At 41.4% G+C, this 23,254-nt stretch overlaps 1 protein-coding gene across 10 annotated transcripts in view; it reads right to left on the bottom strand.

Moving 5' to 3' along the window:
* LOC119489550 (rap1 GTPase-activating protein 1-like) overlaps positions 1–22,807 on the bottom strand; it is a 62,581-nt gene extending 39,774 nt beyond the window's left edge. For 2 of the 10 annotated variants that reach the window (XM_037772129.1, XM_037772122.1), the window contains exons 1-2: positions 22,352–22,795; positions 9,388–9,423 (exon numbers count right to left, since the gene is read on the bottom strand). In XM_037772129.1, the coding sequence (XP_037628057.1) occupies positions 9,388–9,423; positions 22,352–22,395 (80 nt within the window). In that variant the 5' untranslated portion in view covers positions 22,396–22,795. Of the gene's footprint in view, positions 1–6,753; positions 7,610–9,387; positions 9,424–9,748; positions 9,850–22,351 lie in introns of those variants that run through there. The other 8 variants (XM_037772139.1, XM_037772121.1, XM_037772125.1 and 5 more) reach the window with 8 other exon arrangements.
* Between the last annotated feature and the right edge of the window lie 447 nt (positions 22,808–23,254).

The following is a 23,254-nucleotide window of genomic DNA, read 5'->3' as shown; positions in this document are numbered from 1 at the left end:
AGAAGGGCCCATGTGCAATGAATTACCACACAAATAGACCCTGGAATTGTCCCGTTTCCAGGGTCATCCTTCCCAACCCCCCCTCAGACGGGCCTGAAGCACTCGAACAAATGGGAGGATGATTGTCTCTGGTGTGAAACCATTTCTCTGAGCGGTGCTTATATATGAGTTATTTGTCTTGTGTGTGTGTATGTGGCTTCGCTATGAGCCTCAGAGGCAATCTTTCCAGATGAAAAGATCTGATTTCCACTCAAAAACAAAGTTTTATTTTGGTGGAAGTTCAGCTACATAAATATACTGTGTCTGTAACATAACATTTTATAGGATCTTCTGAGCAGGATTATTATAGTAAACTAAAACTGAAACTAAACAATATTGCCTGGTTAAAAAATTTATAAAAATAAAATAAAAAGGAATGTAAATTCAGTTCAGTTTTAGTTTTTTTTTAGCTATAATGTATCACTAGTGAAAAAAGGAGACCTCGTGGACTTCTGTCACCTCTCGTGAGATGATTCACAGATATTGAACGGACTTGCTTCACTATAGCACAAAGATTAAACATTAACAATTATGGCCATTCCTACCACTGGGCTACATCTGGGGTCTGAAAAGTGAAGCCAATGAGGAAGTGCCTTAAACTTGCATTCTTTCTAATAGCCAGCAGGGGGCGACTCCTCTGGTTGCAAAAAGAAGTCTGATTGTATAGAAATTTATGAGAAAATGAGCCTACTTCTCACTTGATTTATTACCTCAGTAAACATTGTAAACGTGAGTTTATGGTCTCAATCGCTAGTTTCAAGTCTTCTGCAATACAACGTGATGTTCATTTAGTAAATTATGGTCCTATTTAGAGTAAAATAGACCATAAAGCAGGGTATGCTTTCGAAAGTGACTACCTTGTGATTGACAGGTCACCACCACGGCATTGTCTGGTCTTAGAGTCGTTTTTGTCTTACAACTTTAATTGTTTCACAGTGTGTTTTCAGTTCATGTAAGTTAATTATAAACTTTTTGGTCACCTAAAAATGCCTATTCAGCATTCAGTTGTATTTAGCTCCACCCTCTCCTGTCACTTCTGGTTGCAAAAAAACCAAGATGGCGACGGCCAAAAACCAAGATGGCAATGGCTAAAATATGGAACTTGAGGCTTCAAGACGGTAGTCCACAAAACAATGGGTGACATCACAGTGACTATTTCCACTTATAATATACAGTCTATGATTCCACCACAGTTCTCCAACCATGTATTTTATATGTATATGTAGCTACATACTTCCGAGACATTATACCAGGTCCTACCAATAACTAACTAAAACTACTGTAAAACTAAAACTAAATATGTCAAAACTAAACCTTTCTTAAAAACTGAAACTAACTAAAACTAGCAAAAGCACTCTGAACACTAAAATGAAACTAAAAGGAAATCGAAAAGTCAAAACTAAATAAAATGAAAACGAATTGAAAAGTCAAAAATGTATAACCTTGCTTCTGAGTCAGTTTTATGTAGGTATCTTATTCTGTGTGTGAGAAGGAACAGGAAGTAACAAAAAAACAACTCTGCCAGGACTTTCCCCAATCTATTTTGGAAAATGCCAAACTTCCTGGGTCTTTCTGTCCGATAGCTGTAAATGTCACCGCTGCCACAATCAGACAAAAGCAAATATTGGACAAAATTCCAAAAGTCTGAGAAGCTGTTTGTTCCCCAGGGAACCATACCTCTAAAAGTCCTTTTAGACAAACAGCCAGATATGGAAATCCTACTCAGTAGTTCTTATCAAGACATGAAGGTACTTGAGCACATTTTTTATAAAGTACCACTGTATTCCTGGGAAGAATAGAAAACTGCCCTAACAAATGGCTGCACAGTCAAATGCTACATGAATGGAATTATAAATAATAAAACATCTGTGGGATGTGATGCCTGACGAGACTCCTTGATGGGTTCTCCCCTGACAGCTGGCCATATTCAGTATGCATTAAAAGAGCAGGTACAGCAGGTGTTTTTGAATAAAGCATGTTCTCTCTACCAGTAGGTCCATCTTGCTTATCTCTCTCAATGTCACTGTCCAGATTTCCTTGGAAACATGTCCCCCTGGGGAAATCACAGCCAATGCAGATGTTGCCTTTTCAACGCCTGGAGGTCACCGCGGGAGCATTTTCTGTTCTTTTGTCCTTTTGTGATATTATAGCTACTAGTGTATTCATTCAATGATATTAAACTTCATGGAGTTTGATCTGTGAAGCGTACATCCTTCCCCTCAGTCAAGACAAGAACGATAAGATGATGCGATCATTTCCTTTCCAATGGGAGGGAAAAACCAGGAGGAAAGCAGGGAATCAGAAGTCCCCTTCCTCCCACTGGCTTATCGCACCATCTTCAGCGTGACGGGTGTCAATAAACAGGCCCCAAGAGGGATATACGCATCCAAAAAACAAGGAATAAAGATGCTGGCTGTCTCCTCAACACCTGAAGCCATGTCTCCTGAACATACTGCAGCTGCAACAGACTGACTGAAGGCAAAGATGTGAACTTTAAACAAGCTGGCAGAACAACTTTGCCGCTGGAAATCTACAAGAATCAGATAAAGCAAAGGAGAAATGTCCTGTCGAAGATGCCCGGCGCTCATCTCCACCTTCAACAGCCTGCTGTCATCGGAGCTTTTTTTTTTTTAAGACATCTTGTGCTGATGCTGGATGGTGGATGACATGTTAGGATTTGGATTATTGAGACGGGGAGAACCAGGGGCGAGCTTGTCACTTCGTTGCTATATTCGGTGAGACAGCAGGAGACTCACACAGAGACAGTCTAGTCTGATCTGCCATGACAGTTTGCTCTACCACTATGTCCGCTCTTCCAGACAACTCATCCTGACACACACAGACGAGCGTGCACAAGCAAACTGACACCCGGCCCGGCTTGGCGGCGCGGCGCATGCGCAGAGGAGACACACGGGGGATGATGATGCAGAGTGACATCTCATGGGAAATCAGTGAACACAAACAGAGGAGCGTGTACAGTGACGCCTGTTAAGTGTTTATGGGCAGACACATGACACAAAGGATGAAATAGGCCCAGAATTTAGAAAGGATCATAAAAATAGAACGACGTATTGCATCACACAATTGGGAATAAATAGCAAGGTCATTCAGCAGCGTTAAAATAACCTGTTTTTGGAACGCCATTACCCGCTGAGCAAAACAGTAGATATTTGATCACTCTAAAAAAAGACACACACACACTTTGTCCCTGTCAAAACTGCCACATGAGGAAAAGTCTGAAGTTTAACCAACTGGAGGACAAATTTATCATTTTTAAAGATTATTTTGTTCTCCCTTAAATGATAGTGACAGTGATAGTTATGAAAGGGGGAGAGAGAGGGGATGACATGCAGCAAAGGGCCACAGGTTGGATTCAAACCCCGGGCAGCTGCGGTAAGGTGTCAGCCTTGATACATGGGGCTCCTGCTCTGCCAGGTAGGCTACCGCGATGCGACCAAATTCATAATTTTGAATCATTAATAATGGGACTATTGCAGACTGCACCTGTACTATGCATGTTCTCAACTTTCTACCACTAGAGGGCAGAGGGCAGGGCAACCAAAACCAACACAAGCATCAAACACTGCTGCACTCTGCTGCTCAAACTTAAAGAGAGACAACTAAACACCTACAGATCTTTCAGTACCCAATTAAAACAATGGATGATTAATACATACACCTGTCGGCACTAAACTCTCATTTTGCTGCTTCTAATTATATGTCCTGCTTTTTTGCAAGGTTGTTTTATATGTATAAATGTAACTACTGTTTCTACTGCTTGTTTTTGTTGTTGTTGTTGTTGTTCTGATGTAATTTAGGATGCCTTCTGTAACACCTTGGCCAGGGACAACAGAGGAAAAATAGCCTTTTGGTGAATTCTGGCATTTTTATACCATGTGTATTTATTAATATTTGCACTGTCCCTTCACAAATAAAATAACTAAACTAATCCCCTCCACAAACATTTTAAAACATGTGAACATACCTGTTACCTGGCCACAAAAAAAAATCAGAAAATTAAATCTACTTCCTCTCCCTGATTGAAATGTTCAGAATCTATGAATTAATAATGTTCATTTCAAAAGTTTAACTACTGAACACTAAACTCAAACCCTTAATTTAAAAAAAAGAAAAGAAAAGGAGGTTTCAAGTTTCCACTTTCCACTTCTGCAAGTTGCATGTTGGACCCATAAACTGTAAGAGGTGGACGTATTCATTTTGACGTCACCCATTGGTTTGTGGACTGCCTTTTTGAAGCCTCGAGTTTGACATTTTGGCCGTGGCCATCTTGGTTCTTTGCAACCAGAAGTGACATGAGAGGGTGGAGCTAAGTACAACCGGACACTGAATAAGACTAAAAGAACATCATGCCGTATTGACGAAGACTTGAAACTAGCGATTGAGACCATAAACTCATGTTTACAATGTTTACTGAGGTAATAAATCAAGTGAGAAGTAGGCTCATTTTCTCAAAGACTTCTATACAATCAGATTTCTTTTTGCAACCAGAGGAGTCGCCCCCTGCTGGGTATTAGGAAGAATGCAAGTTTAAGGCACTTCAGCTTTGGCTTCACTTTTCAGACCCGCAGGTTGCCCACTGGATGGACCATGATTGGTTTCCAAAATAGCCGCAATGTCACAAAATCATCTCTACCACAGATCTAAGGTGAGCACAGATAAACTTTCCTTTGCACTGTGAAGCTCAAACATCGCCTGAATTGCTAGCAAAAGTAGCACCTAAAGGTGGTTCAAATGCGCAGACTTGTCCTGAATGAAGGTTGGGTGATCTGAAGCATGGAAAGACAGTGGATAGGATCGGTGGCCAAGTTGTTTTAAAGAATGGACCGGAAGTTATACAATAGACAACCTGCCACAGTAATCCATCATGCTCCAGGGACAGAGAGGCAGAGTGCACTTTGTGTCTGGATATTTGTTCGTATTGTATGTGTGTAGGAGAGAGAGAAAGACAGAAGCTCTTATACAACATCTTGGTATATAGCCATCATCCACACTAACCCTCCTCTCCCATTTCCTCCCATCAGGGGAGCTTAGCAAGACAGGATTACAACCAATTACAGGCCTCCCCATGAGAGCGTGGAGACGAGGCTTGAGGATCATCTGTTTATTGTGTATGACCAGATGGAAGATGGTCATTTGACGTTTAATCAACGACAAAAGTCGATGGATCAAAACCAAACAATTCTTGACATTAAATGGTGTAACAGATTAGGTGTCAGCGCTCATTGAGTACACATGCAGTGTTCAGAGAACTTATTATCTCTATAGGATCGAGGAAAGAATCAATGCAAGAGTGGGAAGATGACATAATCGACGTTGCCTTTGATTCAGAACTTTAGGGCTTACCTGAGGAATGTCACCTAATCTGCTTTTAATATATCTCAAGTGCACAGAGACTAATTCACACTTTTATATTCAGTAGACCAGATTGATGTAATGCTCTCCTATCTGCTCTCTGCAAAAAAAATCAGTTAAAATTGATTCAGAACTCTGCAGCTCGAAAGCTGAAAGAACACATTACGCCTGTTTTAAAATCCTTACATTGGTTGCCTTCAGTTTGATAGATTTATAATCCTTTTACTTGTTAAAGCACTTGGTGGTGGTTGGTGCACTAACCAACTTGTCTGACGTGCTTCCAATCCAGCCAATTAGACTGTTGTCAGGCTATTAAATAGGTGTTATCAGTCACTATAAGCACCATAGATGTAGGTCAATATGGGCCTACTACACCCACAAGTAGGTTTTATCATCTATTCACATGGTAGATCACCGAATGAAGGTGTAAAAGAAAAAAAACGCAACCTCTAGCAACCACAGTAACAAAACACAGAGCTTTCACCCAGGGTTGGCATCCCGTGTGAAACCAACAACGTGTAGTTGTCTTTGTGTTCACAAGCGTAAAGTGTCTCTTTCACCTTTGAAAGGAAGTTATTTTAAGCCAAAACACAATGTTTTTCCCTAAATTTAACTTTTAACTTTTGTTGCCTAAACCTAAAGAAGTTATAGTTTTGTTGCCTAAACCTAAATAAGCCTTTCAGTTTTACAACATGTTAAAACATGTTGCTTTTATGTTACACTTTCACTTTCACAATGTAAGCTAGTAGCACTAGTCTTTTAGTTGCTCCAAAGTGCAGGACAAAAATGTTTAAAGATGTAAATTTAATGTTTTATGGCCATTATCGATTTTTTATTCAATCGTTTATTTTATTGTATTCATGTTTTTTCTTTTATTCCACTTTATTTGTTTTTTCTTTTAATCTATTTTATTGGTTGAATTATTATATTTTCATCCTTCTTCATTTCTTGTGTGCATTAGTCTCAAATGTATTATTTATCATGTATTTATTATTTAATTATTTGTATTAAATATTCTTTATTATCAGCTTGTCAGTCAATTTGTAAAGCACTTTGAATTGCACCAAAAGATACAAATAAAGTTTGAATGCTTGATTGATATAAAATCTACATCAATCAATCAAACTTTATTTGTTTGATTATCTATATCATAGAAAATCCTTAGAACATTGCTGTCTTTCATAAGGAATACACAGGTTGTTTTCATTAATCATTTCCTCAGTGTTGGTCTGGAGGAATGCATGCATGCATCAGGCAGGTACTTTGAATTCTTCAGTACTATTTGATTGAGGAGTCATGCGATTATCATCCAAATCTTCAGGCAGTGAAAGAGAAACTCACCAGAATTTTCTTGGCCTTCCAATTCGGAAAGGTGAGCACGGCATTTTGCTGGCTTGTGCTGTTACAGTTCTGCCGTCGGAGGATTTCGCTTGCTGTTCTAATTTCCAGTCACATCCTGTCCAACATACAGTACCTGGAGGAAGATTTTGACTCTGGCTCTCCCAGTTATTCCTCTTTTTAAATCTAACCTTTGTCCTTAGGCTCAACAGAGTGAAGAATCCTCTCTAAAAGCACCACCAGGGTTTGTTGTTAGAAATCGGTCTGTCCTGCTGAGTATGAACACTGATGATTATGTGATATAGGTCAAGTTCTATTAACACAGTGGGAAGGATCCTCCACATTCATTCAGCAGTGTTCGTTGAATTCTTCCTCGATTTGAAGACTCTGACACAGGAACAAGGCTGAGAGGACCAAGTGTGACTCTGCTGAACTCTGAATATATTTTGTGAGAACATCACACTGTTCTCTTCTTTCTCTTCCTGTCATCTCATCCACTCACTTCCTTTGTCCTTCTTCCTCCTCTTCACGCCCACAAGTCTTTTATCTCCTGTGTTGTTTTGTATCTTCTTTTAGATTCCCCAGTGCTCTCTCCTCTTCGCTTTTAGTGCCGTGCAGTTGTTCTGTTACAGTCTGACGCAGTGGTAGCCCGACGGCCAGACTGCAGTCCCTGCAAGCAAGCCCAGCCACTGCTGAGTAATGCAGCAGCAGGCCTAGCTGGTAGGAGAGAGATCCTCCTGTGTCTGTATATTCCAGAGGGAAGGAGTGATGATACTGCGGCGAGGCACTGTTTAACCTGCTGCAGTCAGATAGAGAGGGGGTTGAGGGCCAGACACTCGTGCCACCACACCTAAAGCATTCAGGAGTGGAGCGGTCTATCTGCAGTGGCAAGAGGTGTGCATGCTCAGCTCCCTGCCTGCCGCCACGTGCCGCTCACAGCAGCACTCCAGCCCTGCCAGCACTGCAGAGATAGCAGCAGACTGGGTATCTGTTTCCCCCCGCTGCTGCCCATCTGCTCTACCTTTCACTGGCTCATTCATCTTACTTTCACTCTACTCGGTGGACTGATTCACACATTCACAACTTACAAGGCCGTTCTGAGTCACTGACATTGAAAACCACTCCAGAGAGCTTTAAAGGAAAAGTGTGTGACATTTCGGGGATCTAATATATTAGCAGAAATGGAATATAATATTCATAACCATGTTTCCATTAGTGTATAATCATCTGAAACTAAGAATCGTTGTGTTTTCGTTAGCTTAGAATGAGCCGTTTATATCTACATAGGGAGCGGGTCCTCTTCACAGAATCCACCATGTTGCACCATCATGTTTCTACAGTAGCCCAGAACGGACAAACCAAACACTGGCTTTAGAGAGAGCCTTTCACATTTTTACGTTACCTGGAGGCCACCCTAGCTCTCGGATATGCATGTGAAACTGTGGTAACGTGAACCGCAGTGTGCAAAACCGTGGTACCGTCTGACTTCCTTTGCACCTATAGTTGTGTTATTATGGTAAGGATGAGCAAGGCGGATGGCGAGCGGAGGGGTACAATCTGCAACCATACCACTGGATGCCTCAAAATCCTACACACTGTACCTTTAAAGGAGCTCTATACAGAATTCAGAGCAAATCTATAATTGAGGGATTGCCTCCACACTAGCAGCTATCAGTTGTAACAGCACGAACAGTGCAAACAACAGCTAACAGTGTTTACCTGAGGGGGAACCGAAAGGTGGGCGCTACACTTCCGCAACAACGCCATCGGTCAGGACAGCATTATCAGCGGTAACCGCCGTATGAGCGCAGTGCAGAGCGACGGTCATTAGCTAACCAGTGGGGCACACACACAGGGACTTACATGCACAAACATGGACGCATGGAATACAACCAGTGGGCAACAGTTCTGAAAAGTGAAGCCAATTTGGAAGTGTCTTAAACTTGCATTGTTTCTAATAGCCAGCAGGGGGCGACTCCTCTGGTTGCAAAAAAAGTCTGATTGTACAGAAGTCCCGTGCCCTTGAGCAAGGCACCAAACCCCCAACTGCTCGGGGCGCCAGTCAGGGGCAGCCCCCTCGCTCTGACATCCCTCCATTAATGCATGTATATACTGTAGGTCTTGTTTGTGCATTTGTGTGTATTTCGGGCCTGTGTGTACTATATATGTGTAGAAATAACAGATTGAAAAAATTTAATTTCCCCTCGGGGATCAATAAAGTGCCTTTCTTCTTCTTCTCTACTTAGCTCCACCCTCTCGTGTCACTTCTGGTTGCAAAAGAACAAGATGGTGACGGACAAAATGACAAACTCGAGACTTCAAAAACGGCAGTCCACAAAACAAAGGGTGACGTTACAGTGACTACTCTACGTCCACTTCTTATATACAGTCTATGGTTACAATTCACACAGAGGGAAAATGACTTCATTCTCTGCTCAGGTAGACATTACTCCAATATATCTTTACCTTGCAAATAGTTGTTTGCCGCTATTTTAATGCTCCAAATGTCGAATACAGAACCTTTAAAAATTGGCAATTTACTGTGTTTGTTTATCAAAATGAAATACTCATATTCTCAACGTGCCGTCGAAGTTTACCACATTTATTTACAAAAATAAAAAGAGAAGAAAAACTCACCATAAGCCTCTGGCTTTGGAGAATGTCTTGTCCACTCTATAAAAAAACAACAAAAAAGTACAGTTGTTATAAAAGTTATAACCCCATTTTATGACATTCTGGTTATCTTTGTTTGGTGTTAATCTGTGTCAAAAACAACAACAATTGACCTATAAACCAATGAAAACAACAGGGTGAAGAAGTCAGTTATACTCATAAAAAAACTGAATAATTCATGACAGATTAGAATACATTAGCACCAGGTGGCATATAACTGAATCCTAATAGTTTCCATGCTCTTGTCTGCATGCATCTAAATTTACCCCGGACTAATTTAAGTGTTGAAAGTACAGAGGGATAGCGGAGCATCCTTTCCACTTACAAGAAGTCCACTGAACTGAGAGAGGTTGGCTCTGCAGTGGGCTGGGTTACCCTGAAATAACTCCTGCCATCTGTTGAAGCAACATCTCCGAGGATGAAAGGATGATTACTAGCTTGGTGTTGCTTGAGACAAAATGAGTCCTTGTCCTGGTTTGAAATTGCACTATGAGGCTCATTACTCAGTGTCAGTCAAGAATAAACTATCATCTGTCCTTAAATCTCCCTGGATAAACAGATTTGAGCAGTAATCCGTGTAAACAATAACCGGATGATGCAGTGTGGAAACTCCTCAGTTTAGGATGCAGAGTGCTGTTGCTGCCAGTAGATGGCACTGTGTGTGCAGCAGAACCCTCATCATGTCTGACAGGTGTAATTCTGCTTTCCCTCTGCTCATCATCCAGAAAGTCATACATCATATTTAAGTCCATAAAGTAAACTTTTTACCAACCTGACACACAAAAAAGGACCAAATACTTTTTCTCTGCTTCTAATCGCAAAACATCACAATCATGAACACACACTATAACTTCTCTTGGGATGCAACTTCACTGGCAACAACAAAGTGGGTATTTTATACTGATATCTGTTGCACTATGGCCCAGTGAATGACTCGTGTCTCTTGTGATCGCTGGTGGTGGTGACACAGGGGAATGGGAATGTTTAGTACTACTCTCAGGTCCGTCCTCGTGCAGCTGCCTCCGGTGCCGTATATTGACCCTTCAGAAACTCTCATGATGATACACCACAAAACAGCACAAAGGCAACACATAATACAAATAATCTCCAAGCTGTAAGGTTGATTTAACGTTGCTCTCATGTTCGGCTTCATCCCTCAAGCTAAAGCTGCTGACTTGCTGTCCACCTTGCGTATTTCCTGGTAAAGCCACCAGAGTTCAGACCTCTTACTCATCTTTCCCTGGACATGATCCGCTTGCATGACACAGCAACACCCCCCAACGGATCAAAACAACCGATTCTGGAAAAAGGAATGACTCTTGCTGTATCAGAAATAAGGATAAAAACTAAGACTTAAGAGTCTCCAGGAATGCCAGTATAGCTCTGTGAGGCTGCACAGTGGTGCTCTGAGCTGAGTGATAACATCAGCATGCTAAAACGCTCACAATGACAATATTAACATGCTGATGTTTAACAGGTAGTATATAATGTTTATCATGGTCACCATTTTAGTTTATATGTGTGAAAAATTCCAGCCAATCCATCCAGTAGTTGTTGAGACATTTCATTCAAAACCACAATTGTCAACTTTATGGAGGCGATGGCGGAAAGTGATTAGGATATAGCATCTGGGAACAATTGAAGGGATAGCTCGGGTTGTATGAGGTACTTATCAATAGTCGGTGTATTACCTACAGTAGATGACGGTCGGCACACCCCCAGTTTGGAGGAACAAATAGGAGTTACCACATGGAATAAAAGCAATGTACTGCTGTGGACGGAGCTGGCAGCAAGGTCCACCTAAACAAAATCAATATCAGTTGTGGTAAGTGGACGCTATATTTAGAATTATTTCCTATGAGGAACTGAACTGAAAGTGAAACTTATCTATACTGTTTTTGTCAACAAAGTCAGCTGGCTTTGAAGAGAGACAACACGTTCTCATCCCAATCTTTTCGGCATCAAAACCACTAAAATTACCCTTGGCGTCACTATAGTTAGGTTTAGGAAAGAAAAACATGGTTGAGCTTAAAACTACTACGTTTGTACAGTGAAAATGAAACTGTGAGCCTTTCTTTTAGGTGGCTAAAAAAGGTTTTGCTGCCGGCCCCCTTCCACAGCATCGCTTTGCTCCCGTGTCGGAACTCTTATCTGCTTTAGCGTGCCGACCGTCATCTACTGTAGGTAATACACTGATTATGGATAAGTACCTCGAAGAAACCCACTTTAAAACACCCAAACTATCCTTTTAATGTCTGTATAAAATTCTGGACATTGTTGAGATATTTCATTTCATTTGATTTTTTCATCAAAGTCATGATACTCGAATGGCTAATAATTATAAATATAAGCCTACGATTCAAGCTACAGAAGGAGCTCCTGTTTGCATTCATATAAAAAGAAAGCACATAGAAGAAGTTTCATTGATTGCAAGAAAAGAAGTAACAAAAGTAAAAGAAAACTTTGCACTTCTTCTTTTGTTGTGAGAAATTCTCAAAAGATAAATGAAAGCTTGAAGGTTCCTCCTTCTCAGAAAATGGTGTTAATGAGAGGAAACAGGCCCTGTGAGTTCTGTTTGCTCACGATACTGTGGAGTCAAGAATCAACACACTTGTGTTGTTACAGTAGGACATCGCCTGCCTGCGTCCCCTCAGAGTAGAAGGTCGCCCATCATTTTCAACCCCAGGTCTCCACGTGACATGTGCTGACATCGAGATGTATTATGTTTTATCTCAAATCTACCACCAGCAATGATTTCACTGAGCCTGACAGAAACGTGTACGCGTGTGCAGATAAATCAGAGCTCCATCTTAAGGGGAATGCATACTGGTCCTTGGGAGAGAGCCAACATACTTATGGGCTGTCAGCTCTGCTCTCGAGAAGCTGAGTGCGAGGAGAGGTAAGCTGTTTTCATATGCGCTGCATCACTAAGAATAACATTTTCTAAACCTCATCCTGTGCTGCTCACCCATTCTCAGGTTTCATGGAATTCCTATAAAATGAAATCAAGCAGGGCGTGTCGAGATGATTGGATAAAGGCTGCAAACTGAAATACCAAACCCAATACAGGAAATTTGCAATAAAACGCACCCTTAACTACAAAACAGATACCAAAGATACCAAAGAGCTGAGGCCTCATATCAACATACTGGGAGAGATAAAGATAATATTGTCCCTGACTATGATGCTGACTCTGACATCTTGCTGCAAGCTATAGAAGGGCTATGTTAGCTGTCCGATGACAGAAAATAAGGTACAAGTAAGCTACAGCTGCTTACATTCATTCCTATCAGTAACTTAACATTTAACAGTTTATCTGAATTGTGAGTTTGGTTTGAAATACGCTAAAGGAATCGCTAAATAAATGTGTGATACACCAAAAAATCATTCAATTACCACTTTTCACATCAAAACAAAACTTAAACCTGGGGTAGGCAGGTTGGAGCAAATATGATTAAATAAAGTTATTTTTTATAGTTTATAGTCACTATATTCTGACAGTAGTGAGACATGTAATCTGAAAAAAATCAGGTGCCTCCGTGTCCTCCGGTGTCCTCCGGTGTCATCCGGTGCTCCTAATGGCATCTGCAAGATTTCACAGACTGGAGGAAAACAACCAATCAGAGCCGAGCTGGAGCCTGCCGTTTCTGAGCAGCTGTCAATCACTCACAAACTCCAATCAAACGATCAAACTAGGCAGCGCTGATCAAATATGAATCAATATTCTGTTACTGTAATGCCTATTTCTCACCTCAAATGTTTTCAGAAACATCTTGTAGTGTACTGTTTAGCTGTAAAATGAGAAAGTTTGTGACCTGGTAGCCATGTTGAGATCTCTTGAGGAAATACCAAGCACCGCCCACCAGCCAGAGCAAACTTTCTCATTTCACAGCTAAACAGTACACTACAAGATGTTTCTGAAAACATTTCACGGGAGAAATAGTCATTACAGTAACAGAATATTGATCCATATTTGATCAGCGCTGCCTAGTTTGACCATTTGATCGGAATTCACGAGTGACTGACAGCTGCCTCCGTTGAATGAACAGTCAATAGGAACGCTCTCTTTCTGAAATGATGTGTGATTGGTCAAAGTCTCCTGTCAGGGGGTTGATTTTCTAAAGCCTGAAAACAGAGCCATGAGGAGGTGCGGAAGTCTAGTTTTCTCTCAGAACACTTGAATTACAATATGCTGAAAGGTTATTATGGAATGTTTGCCCAATGATGCAAAAAATATACAGCCTGCTGCAGGTTTAACTCGTCCCTGAGAGACATAAAGACAGAAAGCAAACCTGGCCTGAGCAGGACGGCGCACAGATAAAGAAGAAGCAGCCGAGACACAAAAAAACTCTCAGCCTCATCAGCAAAACAAAGAATATTCTGTCCGTCTCTGAGAGAACAACTGTTGGAGTGTACAAGAGTATATTAAATGTGCCTGCACTAATGCATTTGTGGGCTATGAGTCATATTTGCACATTCAAATCTCTCGGTGAAAATAGCCTAGTTTTTATTTAAAGAAAGACTAGATGAACCAGCGCATTTAAGGAACGCATGGGAATTACAGCTCAGGAGGAGGTAGCCAAATCCTGGCAAACTGTTTTTCATGCTTCTTCTACGGTCTCAGCTAGGTATCAACCATGAGCTGGTTTCCATGGAAACAAATATCAGCGAGGGATGAGAAGGCTCAAGGCGGAAACCCTAGAAATGCCTAGGCCATCACCGTGTCAGGCAGCAGCAGCCATGACAATTAGTTCATTCAACTTAATCTGACTTTAAGTGCAACTCCAAATTTCCTAATTTCTTCCCTGCTCAACTTTTAAACATCTTCTTCACTTCAGGAATTAGCTGAGGCCCGCAGTATGTATCAACTCAGCAATGCTGCTCGTGGCAAGTAGGTCACCAGACAGGGCTGAGGAGTCAGCCCGGAGGAAATCCACTTTAAAGTAAAGAAGTTTGTTGTTCAGCTACCAAATCTGCTGCAGTAACAAGTTCTTGCGGTGCTAATTCTATATCTGAAATGTAAGAGGCACTCTAAATTTAGAAATAATCCAGATGGAGACAAACACATCTCTAACCAAATGATTTTAAAAGGTCCGGGACTATACCTGAATGATCACACCAGCCGTTCAACACAGACTTGCTGAATTTAGCTTTTCAGATGAATGCTGTTTGTTCAAGCTGTCATCCTGAATTATCTCTTTCCAGTAGAGAGAAACACTGAAAGAGTGTAAAGACGCTGGAAAATAATCCTTTGACATTAATATTCATGAAAAAAAAGAGGTATAAAACCCAAGTCATTGCTATTAGTCTGCATACTATGTTCACGAGTTAGAGAGACATTTGTATTAACTGCTGTTGTGAAACTATTTCTAGGAACATGATCCCAGTGAACCCAGCTTGCACAGAAATTATTCCTCTTCCCTACGGCTACAATAAATTGCGGTGGAGTCACGATCAGTGTTACACCCAGTTCACCCAGCACGAGTTCAGAGCATGCTGACTAAAGTCCAGTTTTGGGCTTAATACTCCAAAACAGGAGTGAAAAAGTCACGTAGGATACCTGTGGTCCACCCAATAAAGAATACAGTCTAGCATAGCTATAGGCAAATAACCATTATTATGGGTTGGGTTTTATTAGGGTTAGGGTTAGAGTTTTATTATAGCCCCACCTAGGTTCAACCAGTGGGCAACCTCCGGGTCTGAAACGTGAAGCAAATGTGGAAGTGTCTTAAACTTGCCTAGCCAGCAGGGGGTGACTCCTCTGGTTGCAGAAAGAAGTCTGATTGTATAGCAGTTTATGAGAAAATCTCAATCGCTAGTTTCAAGTCTTCTTCAATACAGCATGATGTTCATTTAGTAAATGATGGTCCCATTTAGAGTCAAATAGACCATAAAGCAGGGGATGCTTTACGGCGTTGCTATCTTGTGATTGACAGGTCGCTACCACCACGGCGTTGTCCGGTCTGGGAGTTGTCCGTGTTTTTGTCTTACAACTTTAACTCTTTCACAGTGTGTTTTCAGTTCATGAAAGTTAATTATAACCTTTTGGATGCCTACAAATGTCTGTTTGGTTGTAATTAGCTCCACCCTCTCGTGTCACTTCTGGTTGCAAAGAACCAAGATGGCAACGGCCAAAAACCAAGATAGTGACGGCCAAAAACCAAGATTGTGACGGCCAAAAACCTAGGTGGCGACGGCCAAAAACCAAGATGGCAATGGCCAAAATGTCGAACTCAAGGCTTCAAAACGTCAGTCCACAAACCAGTGGATGACGTCATGGTGACTACGTCCACTTCTTATGTACAATCTAAGAGTTGCTACAGTAGCAGCTCTGTGAGGCTGTACTTTGAGGCACTTTTGATCACCAAAGTAATTAAAATTCATCCTGAGGGGCTATAAATGTGCGAAACAAATGTCATGGCAATCCATCCAACAGCTGTCAAGATATTTCACTAAAAGCCAAAAATGTCAACTTGCCAGTGTTGAGAGGAAAAAGTCAGAGGGGTCACCATTGTCAGTAGGATTCATCCTCTGGGGACCATGAATGTCTGTGCAAAAGTTCATGACAATCCATCAAATAGTTGTTGAGATATTTCAGTCTGGAATCAAAGTGGTGGACCGACTAACAGGCTGACATCAGCAAAAACAAGACAGGTGGATGCCTGCATGAATACAATAAGTGAGCCTATTCAGTTTATTCTGAATGAGGTCTCTCTCTCTCACATTAACACCTATGTATATCCAGTAAACATATATTATAGTATCACACTCTACAGTTATCCATTCACTGTGCTTCAGCATAACAACTGGATACTGTGAAAAATAGATTCACAGAGAGACACACAAGCCCTGGAGCAATGCTAAACAATATCTTTATATACTGTATAACGCTCAGGGGAGTAATGAGAAACATTGTCAAACAGCACATGACCGGATCTAGACTGTATACTGTATCTCAACTCAGCGTGGACTGAATGAGCCCATTGAAATGAGCGTATAAAGTGGGTGAATGTCCTCATTTAGCTACAGTACAGTAGGATACAGTGTATATGAACACACACACACATACACACACACACACACTAGTACCACAGCTATGCTGACTGCTGGTAGGCACTGCGATATCTATCACATCCACCATTGTCATGATTAGTGTCGGCGTTTAACTCAGACTCGCATAGTTTAATTTAATCATCTTATTATCATTTTAATGTTATTTTCTTACAAGACACTGTGTTATTAATGGTGATATAATGACCATTTTCAAAATACATGTTAGTTCAGGTGTTCTTTAGCTCCTAACGTGGGAGTTTCCCTCCTTGTTTCCTTTTATCCAGGAACATTATAATGTGCTCTCCTAATGAAGTCCATTACTGTGTTAATATATACCGTTAAAGCAAACTGCTCAGCTGCTTTACACAAAAAGCTTTTCATCGGCGAACCACTGCAGGGCTTTTATTACAGCTACAGGACATTGTTGACGTTGTTAGGTTAATGACTCAATGTGACCTGCTGGTGTGATGAAATCTGGTGTACATCAAGATAATAGATATGTTTGACAAACTGTTTCAGAAGAGAGAATGGAATGAAAAAGATGCAGATACAGGTGAACTGGTTAGATAAAGAAGAGCCTTCAAATCTACACACCCATGCAAACTGTAAGCGCTCTATTGTGTCCTTTTAAAGCTTCAGTAGGCAGAATGTTTTTGTCATCACTGGGCAAAAATTACACAATAACTTTTCAGCACATTGTAATTCAAGTGTTCTGAGAGAAAACTACACTTCTGCACCTCCGCACGGCTCTGTTTTCAGGCTTTAAAACATTTAGCCCGTGATGGGAGACTTTGGCCAATCACAGGTCATTTCAGAGAGAGAGCGTTCCTATTGGCTGTTCATTCAACGGAGGCAGCTGTCAATCACTCACAAACTCCAAACAAAAGGTTAAACTAGGCAGCACTGATCAAATATGAATCAATATTCTGTTACTGTAACACCTATTTGTCACATAAAATGTTTTCAGAAACATCTTGTAGTGTACTGTTTAGCTGTAAAATGAGAAAGTTTGCTCTGGCTGGTGGGCGGTGCTTTATATTTCCTCAACTGTCCTCAACATGGCTGCTGGGTCACAAAACTCTGTCATTTTACAGCTAAACAGTACACTAAAAAAATGTTTCTAAAAACATTTCATGTGAGAAATAGGCATTACAGTAAGAATATTGATTCATATTTGATCAGCGCTGCCTAGTTTGTTGGAGTTCGCGATTGATTGACAGCTACTCAGATACGGTAGACTCCAGCTCGGCTCTGATTGGTTGTTTTCCTCCGGTCTGTGAAATCTTGCAGATGCCATTGGGAGCATCGGAGGACACAGAGACACATGATTTTTTTTCAGATTACCTGTCTCATGCACCACTGACAGAATATAGTGACCGTTTTATAAAAAATACTTTTTTCAATCGTAAATTTGCTCCAATCTTGCATACTGCAGTTTTAAATTACTATCTCCTGCAATAGTCAACCACTTTTTGCTCTCTTGTTGGTGTTCTTTTGCAATCAGAACTACACCATTTGTTGAGTTTTTAACTGCGTCAAGAAGCATAAAATTGCAGTAAAATCTGACATGACTGCAGCAACACACCTGTTTGGAGCAGGCCAATCTGGACGTATGGGGGCACAGAGGGACTTACAAAGTACAAGAATATAATATAAATCTTTTTATATTCTTATCAGAGCAAAAATATTGTATTGGTAGCCCTGTGAGCATTAGATAATTAACTGCAGCTCACCCATTCTCTTCTCTGGATGGCTTTCCATTGTGAATATGAATGTGAATGTCAAAGTAAATATGCAAGGCGGACTGGCTGAGTAGGCAATGAAGAGCCCCCCGGTTGCTCTCCATCTCCTGTTTGTTTTGCCGCTGCCCTTGGATGGGTACTTGAGTGGCCTGCTGTTCTCAAGTAGCCCTGCCTTGAGGTCTAATCATCTTTTATCATGCAAACATTTGCTTTTGACAAATAAAAAGCCCCTCTCTGTGTTGTCTTCCTGTTGTCCACGCTACAACATTCAATACAATAGGCCTTATACACTAGATAATCAAAAATCAGCGATAGAAGCCTCATGCACTGGGTAAAAATGAACAAAGTATTTCATCAAAGTAAAACCCAAAAAGTCTTGCTTTGTCTTGTCTTCTTAAAAAGTGGACCTTTTTAACATAAAAATGCTGTTGCGGTGTACTTAATATTTTGCTATTTTCTTTCTTTAAAAATCACCAGAATGTAGGAAACAAAGTCTCTGAAACTCAAATTTTTATGGGGGACAAACCCCAGACCCCCCACTTTGGTTTTCAAATCCTCCCTATGTTTGAGATCTCAAGGTTAGCAAGTATGGTTATATCTACTTACGGAGCGGGTCCTCTTCACGGAGCTGGTTGACATGTTTCTACAGTAGCCCAGAAGGGACAAACCAAACAATGGATCTAGATAGGGCCATTCGCATTTTCACGTTTTTGCGTCGGCCACCATAGTTCTCCTACACGCATGGCACACGGGAGAAAAGTCAGTTGGTTTCAATCTGAAACCTCACCGCTAGATGCTGCCAAGTCTTACACACTGCACCTTTAAGACAGCAGCCATAAGTGTTTATTTCATGATTTAATATTTTATGAGGAGAAAGTCACTATGAGCTACAGAGCAGACTAGACAAACACAAATGCATATAGTTTCATGTGACGTACGAGCAGATCCAAAGGAAAGGAAATAAAAGGATATGAAAGCTCAGTGTCGCAACATCATGGTCACACTTGACTCAGGAAGCTGCCAAATCCAGTAAAAAGTATTCCTATAATAAAAAAAAAAGGAATAACCTGCTCAAATTGAAACAAAAACTTAACTACTAAAATTAAGTGTCAGCTCCATTAAAATTTAATGCCAAAATGATAGAGCATGCTGCGTCAGAGAAAAGACGGATCCACAGAGAACAGAGGGGCTGCGTTCTGTTCACTGAATGCCAATGGGATGCAGAGGGCACAGTGGATTAGATCACTCACTGATGTAAGCAATCGGACTGACCTATCGAAATGCCAGGTGCAATGGCATTCAAGGCCGCTGTTGAACACAAAACAGAAAAGCAAGTATTTTGCTTTATATAAACTGTATGCTGTGCACTGGCTAAAGGACGCTCTAGAATACACAAACAAATGACTAGAATTAATCGTATAATTCGGGGGCCGCTAAGGGGCATCTAATGGAGTAAACAAGTTTATCATGAGGTCTTAACACTTAATGATAACTCCAGTACAATCCTGCTATTTATTATTTCAACTTTATAGTAATGTTTGTGTTATATTTGGCCTATTTTAAGATGTTTGAGGTTTTACTTGTAGTTAGGCTATCTAGCTCCGTTCCGGACTGTCTCCCACACAGTGACTGGCTATTTAGAAAAGCTCAGGGCAGCAGCTGTGCGCTGCTCTTTAACAGAGTAGGGCAGTTCACCAAACATATAGTTTACACAACAACCAGTCTTCCACCAAGTCTTCATCCTTGAAGTTTTTTCCCTTGTAAAACTGAAAAACGCTGTTTGAAAATAGTTCAGATAAGGAGTAAATCTCAGCTTTGGCATCTTCCTTGCTTCACTGTGGTGCACAAAAAAAGCCATAATGGGCTCATTACTGCCCCTCTGAGGCCCAGGGACGGTAAACATCTACTGGTGCTTGACTGTTGGCGAGAACAACAGCTGTAGTGGGTGGTTTCCCAACCCCAACGGCCACACGGGGCAACAATGATCCCATTCTATACTTGAAAACAAACTTCTACAAGCAACACAAAGATGAGATTATGCTTTATCAGAAGTGTTTTCAAACAGTATTTTTCGCTTTTAAAAACTTCAAAAGGACGAAGACTAACTGATTGTTTTGGCAAATGTGAGTCTAAAGAGAAGTGTGAAGCCGCTTCCCTTTGATTTTCTATGGAACCACCCGGGGCTGCCTCCCACACAGTGGATGAGTTATCATGCCCCCCAGAAACCGAACAAAGCAACTGCTAACTTAAAGGTAGAAAGTGTAGGATTTGGCGACTAGGATCTAGTGTTGTGGTTGCAGATTGCAACCAACTGAGTCCCCCTCCGGCCACTACTCCTTTTCCAAGACCGCGGTAACGGAGCTATAGTACCACAGTTCTGCACTTCGCGTGCCACGTAACCGAAGTTTCACAAGCGTGTCGGAGAACTACGGTGACCTTCAACTAACGTAAAAACGTGAATGGCTCTCTCTAGAGCAAGCGTTTGGTTTGTCCATTCTGGGCTATTTTAGAGACATGGTGGTGCAACACGGCGGACTCCGTGAAGAGGACCCGCTCCCTATGTAGATATGAAGGACTCATTCTAAGTTAACGAAAACAACGATTCTTAGTTTCTATGATTATTATATTCCATTTCTGCTAATAGATCCCCCAAAATGTTACACACTGTTCCTTTAAGCTGTTACACCAACAAAGCTAATGCCCAACTGTAAGAGCCATATTGTATTATTTTACAGTTTTTTGCATTTAATTATCATTTAAAAAGTACATTGTGTTAATGCGATCAAAAATGTTTGACATACATTAGAATTTAGGTCAGTTAGTCATGTAATTGAATGGGCTTTGATCTATATAGACTCAATGATGCGTGTTTTTCCCTGTTAAGATGTGCTCCTCTAGTCATCCTGCTATTGGACAATGTGGGCGTGTCCCTTTAAGTATGGTTAATGCTAGTTAGGTTTCAGTGGAGCAGGATGGGGAGCAACAATTTTTCTGACCACACAGATCACAGATTCAGTTATTTTCCAGCGGAATTGGTCCGTTTTTGATAGTCCAAGATTTGTCATGTGGATATATTGTTGTCTGTTTTAATTTTCGTGGAATAAACCTTTCACTCACAATACGAGTTTCATCTTTGAAGCTGATCAAGGGGTGAGTGTCTGTAGAAGGCAAGTGGAAGTTGGACATGGTAGTCTACGTGAGTCAGAAACCTTTACATCCTGCTAGAAGTGGCGAAGACGGTTTAGAGCAAGCTGCCACTACACCAACGTAACATGCTGGAAGACATCCGCAAAATTGTGAAGAAATTGGAAATCAGGTTAAAACACTGTCTCTATTTTCTACATCATTAGTACCAAATTATAGCCGATAGTTCTTTCCAGGAAACTTCCAAGGAAATTATTACCAAACTAAGAACCTGTGAAACAAAGCGTTCTTCTGCAAAGCGCTTCCTACCACACTGCTAATAATGCATGTGTATTACTGTCTCTGCCCCACACACAGACCAGCCTAACTACAACTAAGGTCTCCAATAGATGTTAATGGTATTCCAGACGCTACCTTCAACACATGCACACACAAAAATATGACAGTGGGCAGTAAGGCATGCGGTTGCATTGGGGCACCTGTTCACCTTTTGACCATTGAGTAGCTCTTTGCTGACTGTGCGTCTGCTGCCCAGTATCCTGTAAAGTCTGAAGTGGGCCACAAAAAAAACACAAACGGACATGAGTGCCTCCTGACAACATACAATTCACATCCATCAGCTCTTTCAGGGACCTCTGTGATACTTTTCCTGTAACCTGAACCTACTTTTCTCGCCCTGTTGTTTATGACATCTGATGCCTCACCATTACTGTACAGAATCAAATGATTCATCCTCAAGCAGAAACCGTGGTATTATTAGGTCCAATATATGATAGAAAGCCATAAAAATGAGACATTTCAGACACAAGCTGTTATCATCATGGCATTCCAGTGCAAACGGCACAAACATGCAGACACAAATACAGACACCGAATCTGCACAGTCATCAAACAGGGAGACAGACACACACACATAGACACACATACTCACAATGGAATAAATGAGAAGAAGAAGAGGTTTCTGCAAATTGTTAGGATATTCATTCTTACCCTCCGTAGGCTCCAAAAGTGAAACTCCTTTTTCTCTGCGGCATGCCGGCTAATGGATAGCAGTGAGTCAGTCAAACTCACTGCTGAATGGAGCCAGCACTTGTGTCACTTACGCTGACTGAGCATGTGTGTGTGTGTTTGTATGCTCTGCCTGCCGTCTGAGTTCCACTCCCGCAGCCTCGGATAACGTGCCCTGCCTCTTCCTTGCTCGCACGCCTCCTACACAAGCAGGGGGAAGAGGATGAGGGAGGGAGTGAGGGAGATAGGGGGAGGGGGCTGCTGACCATGCCAGTCTCCCAGGGAACCAGGAGTGTAGTGGCAGCCTTTAAGGCTCTACATCCTCTCCCTCATGCACCAAGATCACAGAGAACACAATGGGAGGTGTTTTTTTTTTTTTTAAATCCCTAAAACCACACAAACCGATACCGGTTACTTGATCGTTTTAAAAAAAAAATGGCTGCAGGCAAAACAGAGAGGAGTTCTTGGCATTGTGAGAGTTAGCTCAGAAACAAGTCTTGCAACCCTCCCTCTCTCCGTCACTGGAGGACAGCTGGTTGAACAGGGTGTAGACAAACAGTTCGTCATTCCTGACAAATGTCCCAATCACGGGGCTTACATACTGTAGTAGGTGACCTCTGTCTTACAAGTTTCTAATCTGTTCATTCATCGCCCTCCTAATTCTTTCTTTTGTAAACCCATCACCTCTGGTATGCACACAAAAAGGAGAGTTAATGTAGCACAGAGTCATCCTGCACTACTATAAGCCGCATTGATTAAACGGAGTAAATGTCTGGACACAGAGACTCTCCTTTAGCCGGCTGTTGAGTTTGACAAACTGGCAGGCAGCAGTGACAACATTAAGGCTGCCATGGATTATTGAATAAGGGAGGATTGCAGTCTATC

This window comes from Sebastes umbrosus, chromosome 6, assembly GCF_015220745.1.
Source record: "Sebastes umbrosus isolate fSebUmb1 chromosome 6, fSebUmb1.pri, whole genome shotgun sequence".
NCBI classification, from domain to species: Eukaryota; Metazoa; Chordata; class Actinopteri; order Perciformes; family Sebastidae; genus Sebastes; species Sebastes umbrosus.
Note: the sequence above shows the minus strand (reverse complement) of the source record. Positions and strands in the feature narration are given on the sequence as shown.